The sequence below is a fragment of the Vanacampus margaritifer genome, chromosome 18, assembly GCF_051991255.1.
Source record: "Vanacampus margaritifer isolate UIUO_Vmar chromosome 18, RoL_Vmar_1.0, whole genome shotgun sequence".
NCBI lineage: Eukaryota > Metazoa > Chordata > Actinopteri > Syngnathiformes > Syngnathidae > Vanacampus > Vanacampus margaritifer.
Window position 1 is genome coordinate 3307241 of NC_135449.1, and position 25525 is coordinate 3332765.

Genomic DNA, 25525 nt, shown 5'->3' on the forward strand with positions numbered 1-25525 from the left:
GGAAATTAGCAGTAATTATAAAAAATATATAATCTGAAATACACAAAATGACATACAGTACACATATATACAGTTTATTTGCCTTTGAAATAAGCCTACATTTAATATACAGCATCAAGATTAGAAAAATAAATAGTTCCCCCCCCCCAAAAAACACTAAATTCCACTCATACAACAATCATCACCCCATGCTGAGTTATAACCAACATCACACACACTCAAATGAAATACATACGACTTTGCATTTTATATACAAGGAGTCATTTGACTTGTGGCTTAATTACTCAAGTGCAGTTAGTGAGACTTCCTCATGTGGCCGCCGTAGAGTCGCTATGAATCGAAAAGCGTATCGCATGACACAAACGGCCCCACGTCAAATGTAAATGTGTGCGAGATCTCGGAATTTGAGGTAAAAGTCAGTCGTTTCTGCATATTAGGAGTCGCCTGTAATGGCGGAGATTCAAAATCCAAGCTTACAAATATGAATAGAGCCGACCAAATGACTTAAGTGGCTCGAAGTGGTAGAAGTTGGATCGCAACTTTAGCAAAGGTCACTTGTATTTCAACTACTTTTCTACATGACGTTTAAGCTCAAGCTAGCATTTGGCATGATATACTACAAAGCTCCTTTTACCGTATTTCCTCAAATAGTGGCCCCCCATGAAATTATTTTTTTAGGAGGAAAAACAAGAGTAATTGGTAACTCCCTTTTTGCATTAGCATTAAATGATGAGATGTTTTGCTAACCAAAAACAGCAGCACCTAACCAGGCACCATCCCATCAAAATTACCGTTATATATTTCACAAAATTGACTTTTTAATTGTCAGTTCATTTCAATTAAAGCAAAAGTCGCCGTAATGCCACAAAAATTTGCTAGATTTGTTAATTAATTTATTATTATTATTATTATTAATCCGTCCATTTTCTGAACCATTATTATTTTTTTATGTTTTATTAATTATTTATTTATTTTTACAGGAGAGCTCAGTATTGTTCATTCGATTTGACATCATCATTGCTCTCCTTTTTTTTTTTTTTTTTTTTAAGAAACAACAAATCAATTAAAAAAAAATTTAATAAATGTTTTTTTTTTTTCTTCTTCTCTGTTTTATTAATTATATTAATTTGTTCAAATATGCTGCCTCATTTGAACTAAACACCCCCAGCGGCCACTATTTGAGGGAATTGGATTTGTATTAAAGATGTGTGTTTCATACCTATGAATATTCAATACAAAGAGCCCACATTTATAAATGACTAATGGCTACCAACAAGTGTGTGCATAGCATTACATTTGTCTAGGCAAAGAACTAGGCTGATTAATGGATAAAAATGTGAGTGAAACTGGACCGGCTATTAATTATATTGATGTATTTACACGCAGGCAAAGTACAGGCACATTAATAATAAGGCTGGCGGAAAGCAGCCTGACGGGTTTATTTTAGCCTGGCACTTAGGGAGCCACTGACTCTGTTTGTAGGGAAGGGATGGGAGTAATCCAACCAGAAAGTGGAATACACTGAACGTGTGTGTGTGTGTGTGTGTGTGTGTGTGTGTGTGTGGAGCAAACCCGTTGTGATCAGTGCAAAACGTGTCCTCTTCAGTGCGGCTCATGCAAGGTAGGACGGGAGCTCCCAGAGGCGTAAACAAGTCAGTACCTCCTTTGTCCGTGTTTCCCGACGTCGGTCATGCAGGTTTTAGGCCGGAGAGCTGAAATGAAATGAGGAAAGATCGTGCACGAGTTGACATTTTTGTCGCTAAAACAACATTGCTCATGGCTCACTGTGCCCAGAAGAATTTTTTTTTTATAATAAGTATAATTTAAAAAAAGAAGTGAGTAAGGCAGGAACAATAAATGTTATTCATTTCCCCCCATTAAAAACTTTAAATAGGGTCAATTTAGTGTGAAAAATATTTTTTTATATTTTTTTTAAAAAATACCCACACAAGCAAATAAAGTGTATCAAAATGTATTTATTTTTTTAATTCACGAAAAACATTAAGCTGCTCTTTGCGGCTTGGCCAGAACAACAACAGCATTGCACTAATTGTAGTGCTCTGGCGCCATCTAGTGGCATCTTGGTGCCAAGGAGCCAATTTCAAGTGAGTAGAGGAATTTCATTTAACAGAATCCCCGTGTTCGATAATTACGGAAACGTTTTGCATTCACTTGTAAAAAAAAAAAGAAGAAAAAAAAACATTTGTTTTCCTCACAAATTTTATTGGCGAGCTTTGTTTTTTTGTGTACCGGGGGGTAGTCAGAAAAACAAAACAAAAAATGCTCTGAAAAATAGGAATAAAAAAGGGGAAAAAAACGGAAGCTGGTGCTGTTTTTCATAGTATTTTATTTTATTTTTTACCTCTGAACTCCAAGTGACTTGTTGCAGACTCGCTAATGGCGGACACTTTCCCGCATACCTCCAACTATATCACTTATTGGCTCAGTTAAGGGAAGTATACAAACATGTCAATCGATCGACAATCAGCATCATTTTAGTAAGCTAGTCTTTAAGTTTCTACGGAAGCTCAGAGGTAAAAAAATAAAAAATAAAAAATCTGAAAAACAGAGCATCACAAATATTGTGTTTTTTTTCTGTTAACATTTTTTTGGGCCTTCCATTTATATGAATATTTTTTTTCTGTTTTTCTGAGTAATTATTCATCCTGTTTTTCTGACTAATTTCCCCAACGTTTTTCGGAATTTTTTTTTAATGACAAAAAAATATACAACAAAACAAAGCTTCCCAAAAAATTAATCGGAAAAACAGGAGTTTTATTTTTTTCAAGTGGCTACAATACACTTCCGTATATAATGACCCTATCACAAGCCAAATCATGGTAACTAAGACTCAACACACATCTGCCACCTTTTAAAAACCCTGATGAACCGCAAATACAGTTCCGTTTTGAATAGGGGGTGTGTAGACTTTTTAAAAAAAAAATTTTTTTACTCAATGGCAGAGCAATGAAAACGAAGATTCATGTTTATGTCACTCACCTGGGTCCGCTGCCTGCTTCTTCTTGTTGTGATGGACAATCTGATTCTCATTGGTCATCTTCACATCCTGGTCCTCCACGTAATTACTGCGACATGACAAAATTGCAAAGGCGGGGGCGGAATCAGATGAATCTGCTGTTGATCACGAGTGAAAAAAATACTCAATCTAACAGGAAGTTGGGGGGGGGGGGGGGGGAGGGCGTGAGGGATCACAGATTAGGAGTGTGGATAAGGGTGGGGGGGACAACCACGTGAGGGGACATTCAAAAGCACTGGGGCAATCTTCAGTGTGAGGAGTGACCACAAGGGGGCGCTCTACAGTATTACTCACTGTTTGTGGCGCCTGCTGCCATGGGGGCTAAAGTGGAGAATTACACACTGTATTCAATCAAACTTCGGGAAGTCTGCTTGCTTAAAGACATATTTAATATTAAGTTAAGGCTTCTATATGCAGAAATATTGATATAAAATGTGAAAATCGAGTAAAAAAAAAAAAAGGCATCATGCATGTTGAGGTACGCCGACAAAATCCAGTAGGACCAATAAAGAAATTAGCGTCAACCACGCAAAAAAAAAAAATCTTGCTTACCTGATGACGGTGTTCCTTTCGCGGTGTGCAATGTAGGCGTTGTCAGTGAAGAGGATGGTGTGGTACGGCACCGTCGGGTCGCACGTGGGCAGAATGCCGCGGCTCCTGTGGCTCACGCTGTCCAAGATGCCGTTGTACACGAGGAGGTCGTCCACTAGCAGCTACGCGAGCGCACAAAACTTGTGACGCTGACATTAAAAGCTTGGGGCTCGTCAATTATTATGTGGTATTACTTATATATAAATAAAACGTATGATGTACAAACTACGGAAAAGGATTAGGGAAGAGTTAAAAAAAAAAAAGGTTTGCAGGATTCTGACTTTATTCTCAGATTTCTGACTTTTAAGTGAGTATTCTGACTTTCCACCCCACACAATTCATAGCTCTGTCACTAAGTCAGAATTCTGAATATAAAGTCAGAAATTCTGAGAGTAAAGTCACAATTCTGGCTTTTAAGTGAGAATTCTGAGAGTGAAGTCACAGTTCTGGCTTTAAAGTCAGAATTCTGATTTAATTCTGAGAATAAAGTGCAAAATTCTGAGAATTAAGTCAGAATTCTCACTTTACAGTCAGAAAGAATTCTGAGAATAAAATGAGAATTCTGGCTTTAAAGTCAGAATTCTGAGAATAAAGTCAGAATTTTCACTTTAAAGTCAGACTTAATTCTGAGAATAATTCTGACTTAATTCTGAGAATAAAGTCAGAATTATTCTCACTTTAAAGTCAGAATTCTAAAAATAAAGTCAGAATTCTGACTTAATTCTGAGAATAATTCTGACTTAATTCTGAGAATAAAGTGCAGAATTCTGTGATTCAAGTCCCAATTCCCACTTTAAAGCCAGAATTCTGAGAATAAAGTACAAAATTCGGAGAATTAAGTCAGAATTATTGCTTTAAAGTCAGAATTTTGAGAATAAAGTGAGAATTCTCGCTTTGAAGTGAGAATTCTGAGAATAATTCTGACTTAATTCTGAGAATAAAGTCAGAATTATTCTCACTTTAAAGTCAGAATTCTAAAAATAAAGTCAGAATTCTGACTTAATTCTGAGAATAATTCTGACTTAATTCTGAGAATAAAGTGCAGAATTCTGTGATTAAAGTCACAATTCCCACTTTAAAGCCAGAATTCTGAGAATAAAGTACAAAATTCGGAGAATTAAGTCAGAATTATTGCTTTAAAGTCAGAATTCTCGCTTTGAAGTCAGAATTCTGAGAATAATTCTGACTTAATTCTGAGAATAAAGTACAAAATTCGGAGAATTAAGTCAGAATTATTGCTTTAAAGTCAGAATTTTGAGAATAAAGTGAGAATTCTCGCTTTGAAGTCAGAATTCTGAGAATAATTCTGACTTAATTCTGAGAATAAAGTCAGAATTATTCTCACTTTAAAGTCAGAATTTTAAAAATGAAGTCAGAATTCTGACTTAATTCTGAGAATAATTCTGACTTAATTCTGAGAATAAAGTACAAAATTCGGAGAATTAAGTCAGAATTATTGCTTTAAAGTCAGAATTTTGAGAATAAAGTGAGAATTCTCGCTTTGAAGTCAGAATTCTGAAAATAATTCTGACTTAATTCTGAGAATAAAGTCAGAATTATTCTCACTTTAAAGTCAGAATTCTAAAAATAAAGTCAGAATTCTGACTTAATTCTGAGAATAATTCTGATTTAATTCTGAGAATAATTCTGACTTAATTCTGACTTAATTCTGAGAATAAAGTGCAGAATTCTGTGATTAAAGTCACAATTCCCGCTTTAAAGCCAGAATTCTGAGAATAAAGTGAGAATCCCGCCAACCCTCATTTTCCCTCTCCACTGGCCTTAATCCTCTTCCGTAACAAACATATGACGACTTGTTGTGGTACATAAAAAAAAAAAGCATAACATGACGACGAGGCTCACCCCAAATTCCTTAACTCCTCTCTGTGGAGTCTTGGAGTAGTTCCACAGTTTAATCATGGATACGGTCACCGGCTGATCAAAGATGACGTACACGCGGTTCACCTGCATGCAAACAATAAGATTCATACGCAAAAACCCACCAAAGTCAAAGTTCCTTTTTTTTTTTTTCTTTCTTTCTTCCAATTAAACCCTCACCAATCCAGGGAGCACCGGGGCCAGCCACATGTGTCGTCCATCTTGCGTGCTGTTGATGCCGTCTATCAATTTATCCGGAGTCCTCACGTCACCGCTCACGTTGTCGAGTACGTTGACGCTGTCCGGGAACGCGGCGATGTCTGGCGGACGTTGAGGAGCGGATCGAGTATATTGAACGAAAACTGCACATGCGGTTGAAAATGACTTCGTTTGACATTATTTTTCCACCACGCGGGCTACTAAAGGATACTATTTTCACTGAGGCTGATCTTCTCGTGATTCTGGTTGTAGAACTCGACGCCATTGAGGCCGATGTAGTAAGGGTCGCCCCAGGTTGTTAACAGCTGCAGCTGAAAGATGACTGGCAGGTAAAAAAATAAAATATATAATTAAGGAATACAACACATTGATTATCAAATTCATTAAAATTCAATTTGCAAAAGGATACATCCGCAAGGCATGATGGGAGCTTCGTAGTCCATGCTGGCTTGTTCGGCTTTCTTCGCGCTTCGCCTGAAGTGGACACGAGTGAATCGGTGTCAAAATAATTCCTCCGATATCGACGCAAAGGCGCGCGGATGTGTTCGTACTTGTTGGGGTACTCGTCAGCACTCTTGTTGTCAGTGGGCGTCTGGAGGTAGTCCACGAAGAGGATCTCTTGGGCAAAGTCAAAGTGACAATTGCCCGGACCTTTCCTGATGAGGAAGCCCTCCAGCGGGGAGATGGCGAGGTCGTCCATGATCACGTGGATCACCTTCACCTAAGGTAAAATTTTTTTTTTTTTTTAAAAATCCTGTCCTTAACTCTTTGACTGCCAGACGTTTGCAGAAACGGGTTGTCGCCAGTGCCAGCCGATTTTAAGCATTTTGACTGATCTTTCAAGGTCCATAGAAAATGATGTGTTTGGACTATGGAAACACACCTACTACCAAATGAAAGATTGGACTCTCATCTTTCATCAGAAAAAAAAGTTTGTTTCTACCTTATTCCGTTCTTCAGTAATCAACAATAGAAAATGGTTAGTTTCACCTCTGTTTTGAAACAAACGTCTTTTAACGTCTTTGGCACTCCTCCATAGGATTTTACTAAACGTTATTTAACGTTTTTGGCAGTCAAAGAGTTAAATGATACCGTTTAACAAGCGGGCTGGTTTGTTATGTTATGCGTCGCACCCCTCTGTACGAGTCCTCGGCCGACTTGTTGTAGTTCCAGATGCGGAGCCCGGCGATGGTCTGCGCCTGCGGGAAGGCGATGGTCACGGTGTGAGGCTCTCCGTGGGAAAAAGGGATCCGCCACATGTGTTGGTCATCTGTGGTGATGTTGTGGCCGTCTATAAGCCTGGGTGGGGGGGGAAGTGACGCACCATTTTTGAATATGGTATAAACGTGTCGATGGCAAAAAGTCAGACGATACAGAGGAAATTTGATGTGGCCGAAAAAGCATTTATTTACTCAATTGCAGAGACAACTTTAATACACCCTTAAAATTGCTGGATCAAAAATAACCCAATATTGGTCAAAAATTGGACCGAATAGCTATTTGGGTCAATTTGACCCAAATTTGTACAAAACATCCTTTTTTTTTTTTTTTTAAATCAACAGAACAACCCAAATTTGGGTCAAATTGACCCAAGTAACTAGTTGGCCCAATTTTTGACCAATATTGGGTTATTTTTGACCCAGCAGTTAAGTCAACCTTAAACATTTCTTGACCTCACTAGTCTAAACATGCCGTTCTGATTAATATTACATTTGTGGAATATGAGTTATGAAGCAAAGTCCAGCCATTTTTTATCCATCTCAGGGGGCGGCCATTTTGTTTTTTTGACTCAGGTAACGACCAATCACAGCTCACCTGTTTTCTGAAGCTGAGCTGTGATTGGTTGTTACCTGAGACTTGAGCAACTGTGATGTCATCCTCAGTCCACAACAAATAACAAATTGGCCGCCCGATAAAAACGGCTGGATTTTGCTGCTTAACTCTGAGTTAAATATTGCGCACAAGTACATTTTAAAAAACAAATACTGAAATTCACTAAAACTAAAATTAAACTAAGCATTAAAAAAAAAAAATAAAACTAATAAAAACTAACAGACAAACTCAAAACTAAAATAAAAATTCCAGAAAGTAAAAACCACAGTTTGGCTTTAGCCTCAGGTGCCAGCTAGCTAGCTAGCTAGCTCCCATGATGCACGTTCACCTGCTACTGCTACTGTTACTAGCAAGCTAGCTAGCACCGGCCGCTAAAGCCAAACTGTGGCAGGGTATTTATTTTCTGGACCTGGATTTGCCACCTCTGGTTGAAATTACGACGAGGTCCTCGAAATAAAAAATGATGTGAGGGTCTTCGGTATTCACACAAAGACAGACATACTTTTTGAGAGAGCGCGAGTCATGTCCGTATTCAGGCAGGTCACGCAGGTCCCCAGGTGAGGCGGCCATGATAGCGAGGTCCAAGGGTAGCCCCTCGCCATCTTTGCCCACCACCTCCAGTCCCGTCAGGCCCATGTGGTGCGAGTCGCCCCATGTTGATGCCAGCTCCAGTCGAAGGCCTAACGGGGGGGGTTTGAAAGCGAGACGTTGTCATCATCGGGACAAAGGAGAAAAAAAAAATCACAATGGGTACTCACACTTTCCAGTGTACATCCCAGGAATCTGCTCCATGTTTTCCAACTGGCTCACAGTGGCGTTGAGGTGAAGTTTCAACTGAGAAAAAAGTAGATCACGTAATATTTCTTGTGCCTCAAATCATCCTGGTCTTTCTTTGTGTGTGGGAAATGTTGAATCGCGGGAAAAGCCACTAGTCTAAATACGGTATTCTGGTTAATATTTTGTTTGCGAAATATGAGTTTAGCAGCAAAATCCACCAGTTTTTATCAATATCAGAAGGCGGCCATTTTGCCGTGAAAATGACATCACAGCAAGGTTATTTTAGTTAACGAAAAAAAACTGAAACTAAAATTCAAAAAACAATTTTGTGAATTAATCACAAATTTGATATCTGTTCTAAATGTACAATACATTTTTTCTAAGTTTTCATACTCTTGTTAACTCTTTGACTGCCAGACGTTTTCAGAAAAGGGATGCCGTGGGTGTCAGCCGATTTAAGCATTTTGACTGATCTTTCAAGGTCCACAAAATTATGTGTTTGGACTATGGAAACACATATAGTACCAAATGAAAGATTGGACTCTCATCTTTCATCAGAAAAAAAAGTTTGTTTCTACCTTATTCCGTTTTTCAGTAATCAACAATAGAAAATGGTTAGTTTCACCTGTGTTTTAAAAAAAAACGTCTTTTAACGTCTTTGGCACTCCTCCATAGGATTTTACTAAACGTTATTTAACGTTTTTGGCAGTCAAAGAGTTAACAAAAGTGGGAAAAAATGTGAAACTAATAGAAATAGTTCAAATGAATTTTTGACGTCTATAGCCGTCAATGGCAGTGAATGAGTTAAATATTGCACAAGTACATTTTAAAAAACAAAACAAAAACTAATGAAAACTAACAGACAAACTCAAAACTAAAATAAAAATTCCCAAACTATAATAACCCTGCGTCACAGTTGCTCAGGTAACAACCAATCACAGCTCACCTGATTTCTGAAGCTGAGCTATGATTGGTTGTCACCTGAGCAACTGTGATGTCATCTTCAGTCGACAGCAAGTGGCAAAATGGCCGCCCCCTGAGATGGATAAAAACTGCTGGATTTTGCTGCATAACTCATATTCCACAAACGTAATATTAATCAGAATGTCACGTTTAGACTAGTGAGCTCACATATAACATATTTGTCATATTAGGCAAATACTTACGGCGAGGTCCTCCTCTCGGAAGCCGGCCTGTGTGAAAGGTCTTTCCTCTCCCTCTCCGTCAGCAGTGCGCGGTCGGTGCAGCTCCTCCTCGCGCACCGGATTCTCCGACCCCTCGCTGTCCCCGAGGAAAGTTTCATCGAAACGGGACATGGCCTCCAGGATGTCATCATCGGTCGTGAACAGAATCGTGTCCCCGAATTGATCCAATCCTGAATTCAAATAAGATTTAAAAAAAAAAATCACACTGAAACAATACAAACAAAAATATTCCATACCTCCCGAAAGAGTCCCAGAAGCTTTGGCAATCTCGCCCCTGAAGATGCCCCTCCCATCGAGCATCATCTCCACCTCCTTGACTCCCCGGAAAGAGTGGATGCGCGACTTGTTGTAATTCCACACGCGGATCATGGCGACCTGGCATGTGTGTCCGAAGTCCAGGAAGATCGTGTGGCTCCGGCCGGGCGTGAACGGGGCCAGCCACAGGTGCATGTCGTCCTGCGTGCGATGGACGCCGTCCGTCAGGTTGGTGACCACGCGGGGGTCCTTGCCGTACGCGGGGAGGATGTTGATGTCCGGGGGGTCGGCGCTGATGTGGGCGGGGCGCACGGGCTCGCCGCTGGAGCTGAACACTTCCAGGCCGTTGAGGCCGACGTAGTGGCGGTCCCCCCAGGTGGACAGAATGTTGATGAGCAACCTTTGACCCTTGGGGAGAACGGGGATCTCAAACTCTTCCTCTTGCTCCATGAAGGAATCGCAGTCAGGGCCCGCCCCCCGGGTGGCCGAGGAGGAGGAAGGCGGGCTGGTGGGAGCGGCCGAGGGGTTGGCGGCGAGCGCGGGGGAGCCTCGGCTGTGCTGCTGCTGGAAGTCGTCAAATATGTCGCCCTCGAAGCCCATGTTGGAGATGCGACCGCGTTGGCACTGGTTGAACTTGGTGAGGGAGTCCCACGATTCCATCAGGGTGTCGTCCCGGTGGCTGTGGCCCAAAGGCCTCGGGGTGCGCTGCCTCCTGCTGGCGTTGGCTGACATTGTTGCCTCTACAGAATACACAAACGATATACAGTAGGTGTGCCAACTTTTTTTTTTTACATATTTATTTTTTAATTTTTTGATAAAATATTTAAATTAATTACAATTTTTTTTATATATATATAAAAAAGTCAGAGTCCACATTTTTATTTCTCTAAAAAAAATTACTATATATTTTTTACATATTTATTTTTTGGATAAAATATTTAAATGAATTAAATAAAAAATAGAATTAAATATAAAAAAGTCGGTCCAAATTTTTAATTCGCTAAAAAAAATTACTATATATTTTTTTACATTTTTATTTTTATTTTTTGATAAAATATTTAAATGAATTAAATAAAAATAGAATTAAATATAAAAAAGTCAGTCCAAATTTTTAATTCGCTAAAAAAAACTACTATAATTTTTTTTACATTTTTATTTTTTGATCAAATATTCTTTAAATGAATTAAATAAAAAAATATAACTAAATATTTTAAAAAAGTTAGTCCAAATTTTTAATTCGCGAAAAAAAACAACAATTTTTTTATTATTTTTTTTTACATATAAGAGTTGAATCAGTACGTCTAGTTTTAACAATGTAACAATTTTTTGTGGTGCTGAAGCATTCCCACATATGTTATTGTGATTTTTATTCTTTTATTTATGCCGTGTAACAACTCCCACGTAACACTTCCGATTTACACCGTTCAAATTTCCAACTTGCTTCAAAAATCCACACCTCCCAGGTTATATATCGTCTGATTTCACATTACTTAACAGTATTGGCACAATTTAACATTAATTATCAACTTTTCCCCATTCATTTTCAATGGGACAGACATTGAATCTAATTTTTTAAGTCCCACTCTCCACACCCACTTCGGCGCACATTGTCCAGTAACCAGGAGGTCGCAGGTTCGAATCCCACCTTCGACTGTACATTGCAAATACATCCATGGCAATTATGCTAAGGAAATGCATTATAATTTCACTGAAATGATTTAAGCGCACGCATTCAAATCAGCTTTTCAGCATTCCCAACGTGAGTATATGTTTCCCCACCTTTGTCACAAAAAGTAGATCCAAAATTCCAAATGAGCAATCCCCACCTGCATTTGATTTCATGTGTTGCTCCTCAGGCTGCCTATTTCTTAAGGAGCTCCTTCGTCCGCTGACGGGCCGCTCGTGCTTTTGCTCCCCGAGCTCGTCCAGCAGGTCGCAGTTGAGGTCCAGGGAGTCGGCCTTCCACTGCTCCCCGTTGGCCGCTTTCTCCCCTCCCCTGCACACCCGCCCGGGGTTACACGGCAACTCCGGGAGTAACGACGACGAGGAGGAGGAGGAGGCAGAAGGCGGCGACTTGGGCTCGGCGGCGGGCGGCTGCTGAGGCACCAGCCAACGCGGTCTCTCCCGGCTGGCCTCGCAGCCCTCCGGGGCGGCCCTCTTCAGGGGCTGCAGCCACTGCGGGGTCATCCGCGACGACGACGGCTGCATGGTGACGGTCTGCGGCGCGGGCGCGGCAGGATCGTCCAAAGAGTTTCTTTGCGCTGAGGCACGCCGGGCGGAGATGGGAGGAAGAGGGGCGTGCGAGCTCTCCTGCGGGTTCATCACAGCCTGACCGGACGCGTCTGACGGAGCGAGGTGCTGGTGCGCGCCGCTGTCATCGTGTCGCTGCGGGCTGGCCCCGCGCAGATTGTATCCCGAAGACGACGGGCTGGAAAAGAAGGAATCCGAAGCTTGGAAGTCCTGGAGCTCAACGGTGCTGCTGTAGTCGAAGACCTGATTGCCGCAGCCTCGCTGCAGCTCGCCCTCGAATACCAGCGTGCTGTTGAGGTACAGCTTTACGTGACGTGCGCCGATGTCAAGTTCCTGCAAAGAAAAAGAAAAGCCCTCAAAGTTCTATTTATAGAGGCGCTTTTTATATAGACTGCAAAAAATCAAATCCAAACAAGACAGATTGACTATAAATACACTTCTTCTTCTTTTTTGGGGTACAAAACGAGAAAACGTTTAAACATTTAAAAATATTATGACAAATAAAAAATTTTGAAACACTATTATCATGAAAGTTAATTTTGGACCAAATTTGTCATTTTAAAATAAAAAAAAAGTGCAACAACTCAAAATTTGTATTAATAACCTTTTATTTTTGTTTACGATGATGACGATTTTGTAATTGAGGAGTGTAATAATTGAAATTGGAAATTAATTTTGATTAATTGAACAGCCCTATATAATTGCAGATAAGACGTCAGGCATTTTTTTTTTTTTAGGTGACCTACTGTATGTAAAACTTAAATTATGCGTAATCAAAGTAATATATTACTCATTTAATGACTTTTTATCCCCAAATATTTAAGCCCAGTTTTTGCTGTTAAGTGTAAAAAAAAAAAAAAAAAAAAAAATCAAAACATGCATCTAAGGTATAATTTTTTAATTATTATTTTTTAAACATTCCAAACAGATGAGCAATTAATCTTCAACAACTGGACATTAAGTCTATAAAACTCAACTGACTATGGATCCCCCCCCCCCCCCATAATAGCACTTAGCAGTAGCAGTATTAAATAATACATCTATATAGAGCATTAATTAATTAATTGACAAGTAATCAATTATCAAATTAATCGACAACTATTTTAATTGTTTGGAGCCATTTTTTTATTCAAAATTGTCCAAATCCTTTGATTTCAACACATCTGCAATAATTGTTCACTGATTTCCGTTGTGTTTAACTTTGGAAAACAATGACCAAATCGGTAACATAGTACTACATCAACACCCCACCCCCCACCTTTTTTTTTTTTTAAATCACTATATGAATACGAAGTACGAAATAACAAACAATTACTGGTTAATAAACAGCAATTAGGGAAAAAATGCTTATATATATATATATATATATTCCATAGTGACAGCACTACATCTATTCAATAGATGCTCTGAACGAGTCTCACAAGCTAGCACTAAGTAGCCGTTATGGATAACGGCATGGCCGACGCCCATCTTAAATCCGACTGATCCTCCTGGCGGAGGACCCGCACAAACCCCCGGGTCAAGCTAAAACATTCCCACCCATATCTCCTTACCGCTCGGGATCTGCCAGACTTTAGGAAAGAATCTCTAATACGGCAAAGCAAAAAAAAACAAAAAAAACAATCTCTATTGGGGCAGCGCGTACGCCTGAAAGAACAACAGCGAGGATGAAAGGACACAAGCCCACGTTTCCCTCTTACACTAATCTTCGAGGCTAATCTCTCTGTGCTCCACATTTTGGACAGACTGAGTGGCAGTCCAGCCAGCCACTGCTTAAAAAGAACTGCAGCCTGACGTAACTATTCGGGTAAGGTCATCCACTCGTTTCCATCCAAAGCCCGGCAGCGCAATTCGAGGGGGGTGGGGGGGGGAAGCAAAAAAAAAAGGTACTAACGTTGAGGCTTCTGTTGTAGTTCCAGATTTTGATGCGGGATATGCCAAAGTCTGCGGCGCGCTCCGTGTTCCGGATGATGAAGTAGAGCTGGATGGGAGGGTGGAAGGGACACGTCCACATGTGGCGCTCCTTGGTCGTCTGTAAACAAATCAAGTGAACGTCAGGTGAAGCAATGGTAGTGTTTACAAAAAAGCCTAGTATAAGAGATCAACCAGGGCCACCTTGCAAAAAAAAGCACAGTTTCCCCACACTTTTAAACAGATTTGTGAACAATGATGAAACGTAGCTAATATTTGAATGCTAACTGCTGCAAAACGGAAACAGATAGATGAAAGGAGAGATTCTAATCTTTCTTTTGGTGGGTGTTAGGTCCATGTTTTGTACACCATATTTGAAGAAAAAAAGAAAGAGTCAAAATCCAGTAAAACAGTCGGGAGTGAAGGGGGTTGCTTCAGTGATAATGGCTGGGAGTGAATGAGTTACATTTTATGGAGGAGGTAACTGCTTAAATGATTTAGTGTCATAACCAATTAAATGTCACACAAACATTGGCATCAGCAAGGGATGAGATGAAAATATTTTCTTATTGTAAATATAAAATAAAAAGATTTTGTATTGGTCTTTCATAAATATAAGAAAATACTTTTAAAATTAATGTGAACAGTGCATTTCAGGAAAACAAAATGGCCTTTAAAATTCTATTTTCTTATGATTTTATAGGGGAAAAAAATAGTTTTTTTTTTTTTTTTAGATTAATGGTTTTATGAATCAATATCAGGATGGGAAAGGAAAATCGATTCAATATCAATTATTCATTTTTTTAAACCCAGCCCTAGATTTTCCCCCCCAAAATAAGTTTGTTGAATGCAACCTTATAATATACAATCTATATAAAAAGTCTACACCCCCCTTTTTTTTCTCAAAAAAATAAAATAAAAATAATAACAAAAAAATATTTTCTAAACTTTTACCACCATCAATGTGACCTAGAATCTATACATCTAAAATCTTATCCATTTTTTTGGGGGGGGGAGAAGGGAAGTAAAGTATCCACACCCCGAAAAATAATCAGACTGTGTCCAAGTGAGACAATAAGACCGACCTTCGGCTTGCCATTGACGAGCGCCGCCAGATTCCCGGGATAGTCGGCGTTCCTGATGTCGAGGTCATGCGGCGACACATACAGCTTCTTGTTTCCGGGGCCGAAAAACTGCAGCTCGGTCAGGCCCACCAGCATCGGGTGTCCCCAGTTGGACAGGAGCTCCATCGTGACGTACAGAGCGGGGGGCACCTCGGACGCCGCCCGCCTCGGCTGGCGTGGCAACACACGCAGAAAAGGCGCTCTGAAGCACTCCTGACTCAGCATTATTGGCGAGGGAGGTTCGACCACGCGGCTTTTGGGACTCACCGACGGTTTGCTGCAGTCTGTTTTGACACCCTGAGGAATGTTGTAGGGGGCGGGAGCAGTTTCCAGCTCCTCCAAGGCTTTCAGCAGTTTGTGCTGCTCCCTGAAACACAACATGGCAATCGTGCTCTCTCAAATCACCATCATCATCATCATCGTCGTCGTCGGGCAAAAAAACGTTCAGTTTCATGTAGTTTCTATAAATAGCACGCTTTCAACTGGCAAAATGTATCAGATCACTATAAATACTCATTCTCAAACAGGGGTCCGTTCACCATACAGAGTTATTTTTTTAACTCAAAACTTTCTTCAAAAAATTAATAACTCATTCAAATGATATAATAATATATAATTGTCGGGCATTATAACAACAGCGTATTAGGTCAAATCCAGAGAGAAAAACGTGAATATTTGCAACATTATAAAGTGGCAAACTTGCAAGAAAAAAACTCACAAATTAACGAGAAAAAAAAATAAAAAATTAGCAACATTATTAAGTGACAGATTTCTGGAAAAAGCCTCAGAAATTTACAAGATTTTTTTTTTTTTAATTTGCAACGTTATAAAGTGGCAAATTTGCAAGAAAAGACCCCTAAAATATTTGCGATAAAAACTCAAATATTTGCACAAAAAACCTCACAAATTTACATGATTTTTTTTAATATTTGCAACATTATTAAGTGACAGACTTGCGGGGGAAAAAAACTCACAAATTGACTAGAATTATTATTTTTTTTGCAACATTATTAAAAGGCAAACTGGCAAGAAAAATCATACATTTATGAGAAAAAAATTGAATATTTGCAACATTATTAAGTTGCATATTTGTGGGGAAAAATCTCACAATTTTATGGGAAAAAAACTAAATATTTGCAAAATTATAACGTGGCAAATTTGCAAGAAAAAAAACTCGCAAGTTTACGATAAAAAACTCAAATATTTGCAACATTATTAAGTTACATATTTGTGGGGAAAAATCTCACAAATTTACGAGAAAAAAACTAAATATTTGTAACATTATATAAAGTGGCAAATTTGCAAGAAAAAAAAACATTTGCAACATTATAACGTGGCAAATTTGCAAGAAAAAAAACCTCAAAAAATTACAATAAAAAACTCAAATATTTACAAATATTATTAAGTGACAGATTTGCGGAAAAAAACTCAAGAAATTTACAAGAAATAAACTCCGATATTTGTGCCATTGTATGGAGGAGGCAGTGCGTGTTGATATGATATGGTTAATCACTGCTAAAGCAATTACTAGCTTCCTTATTTGAAAACCTGACCGACAAGTATCATTTAACGAGTTCTTCCGCCGTTCGCATTTTGCACATTTGGGAATTGTGACTTGGCACAAACAACCAAGTGAGCAAGTTTCAGAGTTTTTTCTCTCTTGCAAATATGCTAGTTTATTTCTCGTAAATTTGCTACTTTATAATGTCACAAATATTGATTTTGAATTTGTGAGTTTTTTTTTCTCAGAATAGGAATATTATCCCAGCTCTAAAAAAATATAGATATTTATCGGTGGCCCTAATATGCCATCGTATATTATAAACGCATTGAATATATATATATATATATATATATATATATATATATATATATATATATATATATATATATATATATATATATATTTTTTTTTACTGAAAACATTCTTCAAAAAATGGGGCTATTTCTTTAATATTTATTATTCATGGTTTCCCTTATGATAAAAAAAACACTTCTTCCCTAATAATGTATAATAACAAAGTCTTAACATGGAAAAGATAGGCAAGTTAGTCCGACTTCTCCTCGCTTAAAGTGAAAATAAAGGTACTAAATGACACCTTAGCCAAATAAAAGTTAGTTTGTCTGAAAGAAGAGACTTGTCACTACAAAATGTGAGAATTTGATGTCTAGTGAGCAAAGATTGTGGCCATGGTGACGAGTTGAAGTGAAACTTTTGACTTTTGGAAATAGATTTTTTTGGTTCCCGCCACTCAAAGCCTAATTGCTCCACAGAGTGTAATAGAAGGCTATTTCCCTCACTGTCTTTGAACCCGCACAGTGGGGAGAGCTTTCATTCCTTAAAATAAATTTCGACACTGAGCTAAAGATGGGAAAAATTGCTACAAAATGAGCTAAAATTCATATCGGTCGGTTAACGTATGCGCGCGCAGCGTGTCTTGGAAAAAGGTGCTTGATCTGTAATTTGTCCCCCCTTTCTCCATTCATTTCCTATGGGAGTTTTTTGGGAATTGTGTCGCCATGGTAACTCGGAATTCCTAGAAAAGTAATGCCGCACCGAGTCAGATCGAGCCGCATCGTTTGATACCTCATTTGTCCCGGTGCGATCTACGGTACGGGCCGTATTTTTGCGGAAAAATCTGGGGATTTTCTAGGGTGGAGAGTAATATGTGCTGCTTTCAGCAGTCCCATAATTACAAAAAGTTTGGGCTAGAATACAAACCCATACTTGTGTGCTTATTTTGCACCCACCTGGAGCCCATGAGTGTGATCCTCTGCATGGCCGCGGTGACTCTGCTCTCCTCTTTGTCGCTGCTGTGACGATGCACTAAGCCGTTCATCATCTGCTGCCCTCTGCCCTGGATCAAGTCAAGCAGAATGGAAGAGTCAGACGCACACAAGCACAAAGCTTTTGGGTTGGGGGGGGTTAGTTGCCAGCCAAATCTGCCACTGGATTAAAATCGTCCACATGCTAGGATACAGTGGGAAGAAGGTCATAACGGTCGGTGGGCGTAACGCTGACCGTGCTGCGAGAGAAAAGCTCGGGACTCTGGTTTTCCCTCTGGATGGCCTCGCACACCCCACGGGCGACCTCGTCCGGGTCTTGCTCCTCAGTGAAAGCCCTCCTGGCTGTTGACAGGGGCCGCTCAGCCTGACTTGCTGACCCTCAAAACACACACATTTACGTTATTAAGCCGAGCGTTTGCACATCCTTTTTTGTTACAAGTATAGAGATATGGTTACATTTTCGAATGTCAAGTTCTTACAAAGTGGTTGTAGTACCTAAGAATTAAGAGTTATATTTGGGTTTTACAGTAGACCCTTGAGACATTTAATTTGTTCCGCCTCACATCAAATCATCTTTCCCCATTCAAATGAATGGAAATGCCATTAATCCGTTCCAGATACCCCAAGGAGAATTTTTTTTTAATGTTTTTTTTTTTATTTTTATACTAACTCATTCACTCCCAGTCATTTTCACTGAAGCAACCCCCTGCGCTCTCAGCAGTTTTACTGGATTTTGACTGATTTTGCAAGGCCCACAAAAAACATGTAACCTACCCAAAAAAAATAGTCTCTTCTTTCATCAGGGAAAAAAAATATTTCTATCCGTTTTGCTCATTTTCATCATTATTCACAAATCTGTTTAGAACTGTGAGTAAATCAGTTGGTTTGGAACATGGCCCTGGTTGAGCTCTTATACTCTGCTGCCACCTGCTGGCCGTTTTTGTAATAACTACCATTGCTTCAAGCATTCTCTTCAGTTCAGAGGCTGCATCAAAGCCTTCTGTATGCTGTTGCATTAAAAAAAAAAAAAAACATGGAAAAAACGCATAAATACGTCTTTGGTTTTTGGAAGCAAATGAGTTTAAAAATAGCACTCTGTGATATTGCACTTAATACAAACATAAAGAATTAAATTTTTTCAGCCACATTTTTTGTTTTTCAATTCCCTGGTCATTCATTGTGGTGTCCACCTGGGGGCAGCACAACAGACTAGATGCTAGTTAAATGCTTAAGCGAAACACTTACTCGGACTACCCCAGCTGTCTTTTGAAGGCGGCATATCTAACGTTTTGCTCTTCACCAGCATTGGCTTGGCGGGTACGAAGGAGTCACTGTTTTCCTTTCGCTTTGCAGACAATGAACGCTCAAGCTTACGACCTGAAATCGGTGGAAACAAGAAAGTATTGTTAATGTTGGCTGGGATTTGTCAATGTCCAAATCACAGGACATCAGGGAAAAAAAACATATTTTTGGAGTTATTAAAAAGGGTGACACCCACCTTTAGGCGCCGGCCCAAAGTCGAGGACAATGAGGTTGGCTGGGTCAAAATGGCTGTGTGAGCTGCTGGGCCGAGGATTGGAGGAGGATTTGGAGGACGAGACGGGAAGTCCCAGTTCGTCGAGACTCTCGGTGCTCTCGTCGCGCTCGATTTGCTCCTCCACCCACTCCTCGTCTGACTCCTCTCCCGCCGAGCCGCGGCTGCTCCGACGCATGCTGTTCTCCAGGCTGCGCCTTAAAACCTGAATACAAGAGGTTGCCCGTTAATATACGTGTGCACTTATGAACTATTTTTTGGGCTAAAATACACACAAAAAATGCTTAAAGATGAACTCATTCACTCGCAGCCATTTTGGCTGAAGCAACCCCCTTCGCTCCTGACTGGTTTACTGGATTTTGAACGATTTTGCAAGGCCCACAGAATATTGTGTTCTATTCCTATAAAAACATGGAACCTACCAAAAGAAAAATTAAGAGTCTCTTCTTTCATCAGGAAAAAAAGTATATCTGTCTATCTGTTTCCGTTTTGCAGCAAATAACATTAAAATATAGCCAAGTTTCATCATTCACAAATCTGTTTAAAACAGTGGGGGAAAGAGCTTTTTTTTGCAACATGGCCCTGGTTGATCTCTTACACTCTGCTGCCACCTGCTGGCCGTTTTTTTGTAATGACTACCATTGCTTCAAGCATTCTCTTCAGTTTAGAAAATGCAGCAAAGCCTTCTGTATCCTCTAGCATTAAAAAAAAAAAAAAGTATAAATATGTCTTTGGGAGCATGGTAATATTTAAAATAGAACATATTTATACGTTTTTGGGAGCAAATGAGTTATGGTAAAAAAAAATGCTGCAAAGAAGAAAAAAAACATTGCATTGGATTAATTGGAAGCAATTTAAATCTGATTGTTATTTAACATGACCACGAATGTTAAGCAGTGTGCACACAACATTGTTTCAGTTGTTTAATTTGACTTGACCGCTCGATTTTTTTTTTTTCCAGTTGAGTTTGACACGTTAAAGTTTACATTAAAACGTTTCACAATAATTTTCTTGGTCTCATTCTTTTACATCACAAAAATGTGGCATTTGAGTGTGTAGACTTATATCCATTGTATATTGTTTTTAGTCAAATGTTGGTGGGGGGAAAAAAAAGCCAATTTTGACAAAGGAGTACAAAGTACAAATGCTTTTTTAAAATATAGGGAGTAAAAGTAATTTAAAATAAAAAAATCAATGCTCAGCATTTGTACTTGAAGCCTCCCTCGCACTGACCTTGACTTCCTCGAGATTGAGAAGCACCTTTTCGCCGTGCTCCTGGCTGCCCGGTTGGCCCGCCTGGTTCTGGGGCCTGGAGCTGAAGGGGTGCGAAAGCGCACAGGTGTCCCTCGGGGAGCGGGGAGCGCGAGGCGAGTCCGGGCCGGAGCTCTGCGCGAGTGAGTGTGTGTGTGTGTGTGGGGGGGGGGTAAACGGCAGAGATGGAGAGATGCTAAATTGTGCAGGCAGCTGTAGCTGACACGCGGCCCCTCCCCTCAAAAAATACATAACACGAGCTTGGTGGACATTGTGTGCTTCTTACCTTCATGTTTACGCTTTCGTACGTCTCAAAATCATCAGCGTAGCATTTTTCTGGGCATATCTTCAAACTCGGTCCGTCCTCTGTTCGTATTATGACGGAATCCGGCTTGAAAACGGAAAAGCTTAAGTTTCTGATTTCAAAGCAAACGGGATCGATAGTGGATCAATACCTGCGTCCATTCTTTCCTCTGGACCTTTCCGGGGGCGGTGTGGCTCCTCCGCTTGTGGCCGGGCTCCAAATCTTCACTTGGCTGGTGGGCGCTCCGACAGACATCTGCTGATGATGATGAGTCACGGCACGAAAAAAAAAAGGGGAACATGAAGAGCGTGCGACGCGGCGTTCGCCCGCCACAGATGGGAACGCTGCAATTATGCATGCAGATGGTCCGCGGCGCATACGAGGGGGCATGGAAAAGCTGCCGGCAGCTAGAACTGTCACTATCGTTTATTCAGTTGAGACTGGACGCACGCTAACTTGATGGGGAATGGAAACAGTCATACAGACTGTTAATTCGTTAGTATTACGCAACACTAATAACTGATAATTGAATTTGTGTTAAACAGATGGTATCTAAAATGTGTACACAAGTAAACGTTTGAAAACCGACGTTACTAAAAGATTCAATTCAAATATATTTCAATTAAAAGTTACATATCTGAACTGTATCTAATGTACAGTAGTGGATAAAAAAAAAAAAATTGTCACTAAGATGACACACAATTTGATTTAATTCAGTAATTCTGTTGTTCATCGTGATAACTTACATTGATGTTTCTGCATTTGGCAATTTATTATTATATTATATTATTAGTATGGGATTTTTTTTAATGGGCTTTAGGTGAACTGATGAATACACACACACTCGCACGCATGCACGCACACACACACGCACATACACATACACATACACATACTCACCCACATACAAAAAAATATATATATATATATATGTGTGTATATGTATACATATTTAAAAAAAAAAAACATTTATTAATTTTTTTTAATTTATTTTTTATTTTTTTTTAAAAAAGGAGAGCAATAAACAGGGGGAAAAAAAAGTAATTCTGTTGTTCATCACAAGAGGGATCAATGACAGCGAATGTAGCGAGACCATTAAATTTATTTTTTTTTTTTATAGTTGTTGCTGCTTGATTATGGAAAAAATAATAATCACGATCATTTTGGCAATAATTAAAATAACGATTATTCAAACAATTATTTTTTTGGTACAAAACGAACATTTTTAAGCATTTAAAAATATTAAGACCAATTAAAAAATGAGAAACACTTATAATTATGTAAGTTCCTTTTGGACCAAACTGAATTTTATAATAAAATATATTTATTATAATAATATTTATTTATTTATGTTGTCAAAAACTTGAAGTTGGAGTGCAGAATGTGCACTGTGCAGTAGAGCAATCGTTTATTTTTTGGTGCAAAACAAGAAAATGATTGAACGCAAAAAAACTAATTAAAAAAATATTAAGACATAAAATTATTTGAAACACTGTAACTAACAAAATTTATTAAATTAGTTACAATTTTAAAAAGGTGCAAATGTATACATTTAAACAAGTCAAAAATTTGTATTAATATATATATATTTTTTTATGATGATGCTGATTTTGTAATTGTGGAGTAAAATAATTGAAATTCGATGAATTGCATAATAATGTTCTTGGGTTAATATGACCCGTTCTAATGTTAAATCATAAATTTAAAAAATCCTATAATGCAATATATATATAATTGAAGTTTAGATTAGAACATAGAAAATACTGTGCTATATTGCCGTGTGTATGTACACGCACGTGCCTTTAAGAGGCGGGGCCTGTTGGGATGGCATGTGACGGTCTTCGATTCTGCACGTGTGGGCGTGAACTGCGGCTAACAGCAGCTTCTTCATAAGTTATTAACGGCTGAAAAGTGCATTTGCGGCTGAGGCTCTCCTTTCTCACATGTGAGGGCATTACAGTAAGTATGTAAAAAAAAAAACTCGCAGAGTGAATATTTATGGGAAACTACAAACCTGCTGTGCACGGAGTCCTCCAAACAGGCGTGGAGGTGACAGGCTTGTGGTTGGGGCTCTTGTGTTGCCTCTTGCAGGATTCGGCATTGGCTCCGTTGAAATAAATGGAAAAGCCTTGTTCGAGTCTTTCCAGTTCTATCTCTCTGGGGCCTTTGGCTTTGAGGCGATTCAGGATCCTGTGGACCACAGACAATTTTATATAGCACCGAACAATCTCACAAACCTTCCAATGTAATCTTTCTAAAAACAAAAGAGGCGATGACTGCTTTCAGTGTTAACCAAGCACTATAAGTCACAGAAGAATGAAGCATCTTCACTGTGAAATCCAACACGCGTCCTCCTCGAGAGCCCGTCCTCACACTTCACCTGTTTTTTTGCTGGAGCTCGATTAAATATTCATCCACGTTGTCGTCTACAGCGGGAGTGAGCTTCCTTCCGTGGCACGCCTCAGTTTCCTTCAAGGGCACGCACAATGCACAGACATGTCAAGAAGGCTAATATAAACACCATATTGGTTTTGCAATGTCAATTATTTTGGGGGGAAAAATATTCGTTTTCTAGACGAGGACCTGCTGAAAAAAATGTGTGCTGTGATTTCAAAATCCCAAGAGCCTTATATTAGTTGTTGGACTAGATTTGGCATTTTTTGTTTTCAAAATAAAACATCTTGAGGGAGCATTATAATACATCTTATCTAGTGGTGGTGGGCTATTTTGAATTAGCTAATTTAAAAAAAAATTGCATGAAATGATCCCTAACTTTGAACATTCTCTGTCGATTACGGACTCTTTCAACCTGTCTCGTCGACATTGTTTACTAACATTAATCTGCATGAAAAAATATTTTGTGTAGACATTTTTCGGAATTCTTCATGCTTCAAAATCTTTATGGCCTTCCGAGGGAATAAAATGAGCTACAAACATGGACTTTCAGTGGGTGCTCATCTAGAAAACTTCAGTAAAGATGGACCTCAATATATGTGAAATTAATGTGATCTTGTAAAAAAAATAAAAAACTGTTTGGGTTCCAAAATGTGTCGTTTTAGTGACTTTTATCGGGAAGGGGCATCCATTTCTATGCATGCACCATCATGCAGGAAAGAAGAAAATCCCAAGACCCTTACTTGCGAATTACTACAGGCTACTGCATCTGTCAAAAAAAAAGCAGAGAGCAGAAGGCAAGCAAGGCAGGGAAGAGGAACACAGAATAGTGGTTAAATGGCAGCAGTTCAGATACTAAGGGAAAGCATTGGAACAGAAGTGCTGAAATTGAAAAGAACCTCCTCTCCTCCGTGACGTGTTGAGTAAAAAAGGAGGCGGCGGGCTGTGAATTTGGCTTGATGAGACACTACGCAAAGCGAACGTGGCCTACCTCGTTTTTATAGTCCATCATGCGGCGGCGGCGGCGGCGGCGGACAGTGAAGCAGATGCTGTGTCCACATAACCTCGTGGTGCGTTCGGGCACCACTCGGAAAACGCAAACACCACCGCCCCTCCTGACCTTGGATACACAACGAGGAAAGACCTTAACTTGCACGAGCGCTTATTAACAGCAATGGGAATCTATATTGGGCAAACATTTTATTTATGCATTTTTGAAATGGTTTTACGATTATGCAATTTCTGTGCTTCGGTGAATGCAACCACGTGTCACTGTAGAGAAGCCTTTATTATAGGCCTACGTGATGATTACAATTACGTGTTCTTTTTGAAGTGGATTTGGACTGGAACACATGTTGATACTTATTTTATACTAACATTATATCGTACACTTGTCATAAATGCCTCCAGAACGCCACCACTCGTGGCTAAAACCCACCTTTCCTTTCAGCGATTGCAAAGTGCTACCCGTTATTTTTCAGGTCGCATCCATCTTCCAGCCGAGTCGAGCATTCTTCAAATTATATAAAGCTGGTATCTTCTTTTTTTCGCCTCTGCTAAATGCTGCAGGTGGATCCAGATGAAAAACATCACCCCGAGGTTACGAATAATTCCACAAAATATTTTTCTTCGTCCTTATCTAGCAACGGGACACCAACGTCTGTTAACTACACAATATGGGCCAAAATGTGATATTAAATGACATTATACGCTGAAAACGAACACAATATACGGCACTTGGGTTAACTAGCAAGCTAACTGTCGCTACTGTCAATAAAAGCGGTGCAAAGCACCAAATTAGAAACTGCGACACACATTAGCAATGGCCAATATATTATTAATTCGAAGAATGTATCTATAAAGCGCAGGGAATGTTAAAACAGTAACACAGGTAACGTAAATAGTTAGCACATGCTAATAACGTACTGAGATGCTAGCCGGCTAGCGCCCACCGAATGACTAACGAAAACTGAACGCATTCCGTATACAAACTGTCAACACTTCCGTCAAAATGTAGTTATAATAACTTACCGTCGAGGTAATAAATAATAAAATGCTTAGCAGTTAGCTAGCTGCTCTTCCTCATGTGTCCGCTATGTTGTGATGCCTGGTTACCAGGATGGCTCTCCACCAATCAGGAGAGACGCATGCTTCGAAGACACAACCCCCCTAAAG

At 39.4% G+C, this 25525-nt stretch overlaps 1 protein-coding gene across 3 annotated transcripts; it reads right to left on the minus strand.

Annotated features, from left to right (window-relative positions):
• Window positions 1-58: 58 nt before the first annotated feature.
• katnip (katanin interacting protein) lies at window positions 59-25514 on the minus strand. Of its 3 annotated transcripts, none has more exons than XM_077550906.1 (30): window positions 25382-25514; window positions 24789-24913; window positions 24342-24470; window positions 23337-23425; window positions 22971-23146; window positions 21108-21214; window positions 20939-21043; window positions 20635-20787; window positions 19366-19606; window positions 19113-19244; window positions 18103-18245; window positions 17832-17938; window positions 15348-15447; window positions 15042-15251; window positions 13940-14077; window positions 11622-12378; window positions 9777-10535; window positions 9502-9710; window positions 8317-8392; window positions 8061-8238; window positions 6859-7024; window positions 6277-6446; window positions 6135-6199; window positions 5937-6047; window positions 5687-5826; window positions 5492-5593; window positions 3590-3750; window positions 3332-3358; window positions 3001-3086; window positions 59-1712 (listed from the first exon to the last, which is right to left on the minus strand). In XM_077550906.1, the coding sequence occupies exons 3-30, from the start codon at window positions 24360-24362 to the stop codon at window positions 1654-1656; spliced, it is 4788 nt and encodes a 1595-aa protein (XP_077407032.1). In that variant the 5' UTR covers window positions 24363-24470; window positions 24789-24913; window positions 25382-25514; the 3' UTR covers window positions 59-1653. The 3 variants fall into 3 exon arrangements, with proteins under 3 accessions (XP_077407032.1, XP_077407033.1, XP_077407034.1); XM_077550907.1 differs by having other exon boundaries at window positions 21108-21211; window positions 25382-25513; XM_077550908.1 differs by lacking the exon at window positions 3332-3358.
• Window positions 25515-25525: the final 11 nt, after the last annotated feature.

Coding starts and splice junctions, on each gene's coding strand:
- katnip (XM_077550906.1), bottom strand. CDS start 24,362: ATGATGGACTATAAAAACGAG. Junction 5,594..5,686: donor CCCCGGTGCTCCCTGGATTG/GTGAGGGTTTAA, acceptor GTTTGCATGCAG/GTGAACCGCGTGTACGTCAT. Junction 3,359..3,589: donor GAAAGGAACACCGTCATCAG/GTAAGCAAGATT, acceptor TCTCCACTTTAG/CCCCCATGGCAGCAGGCGCC.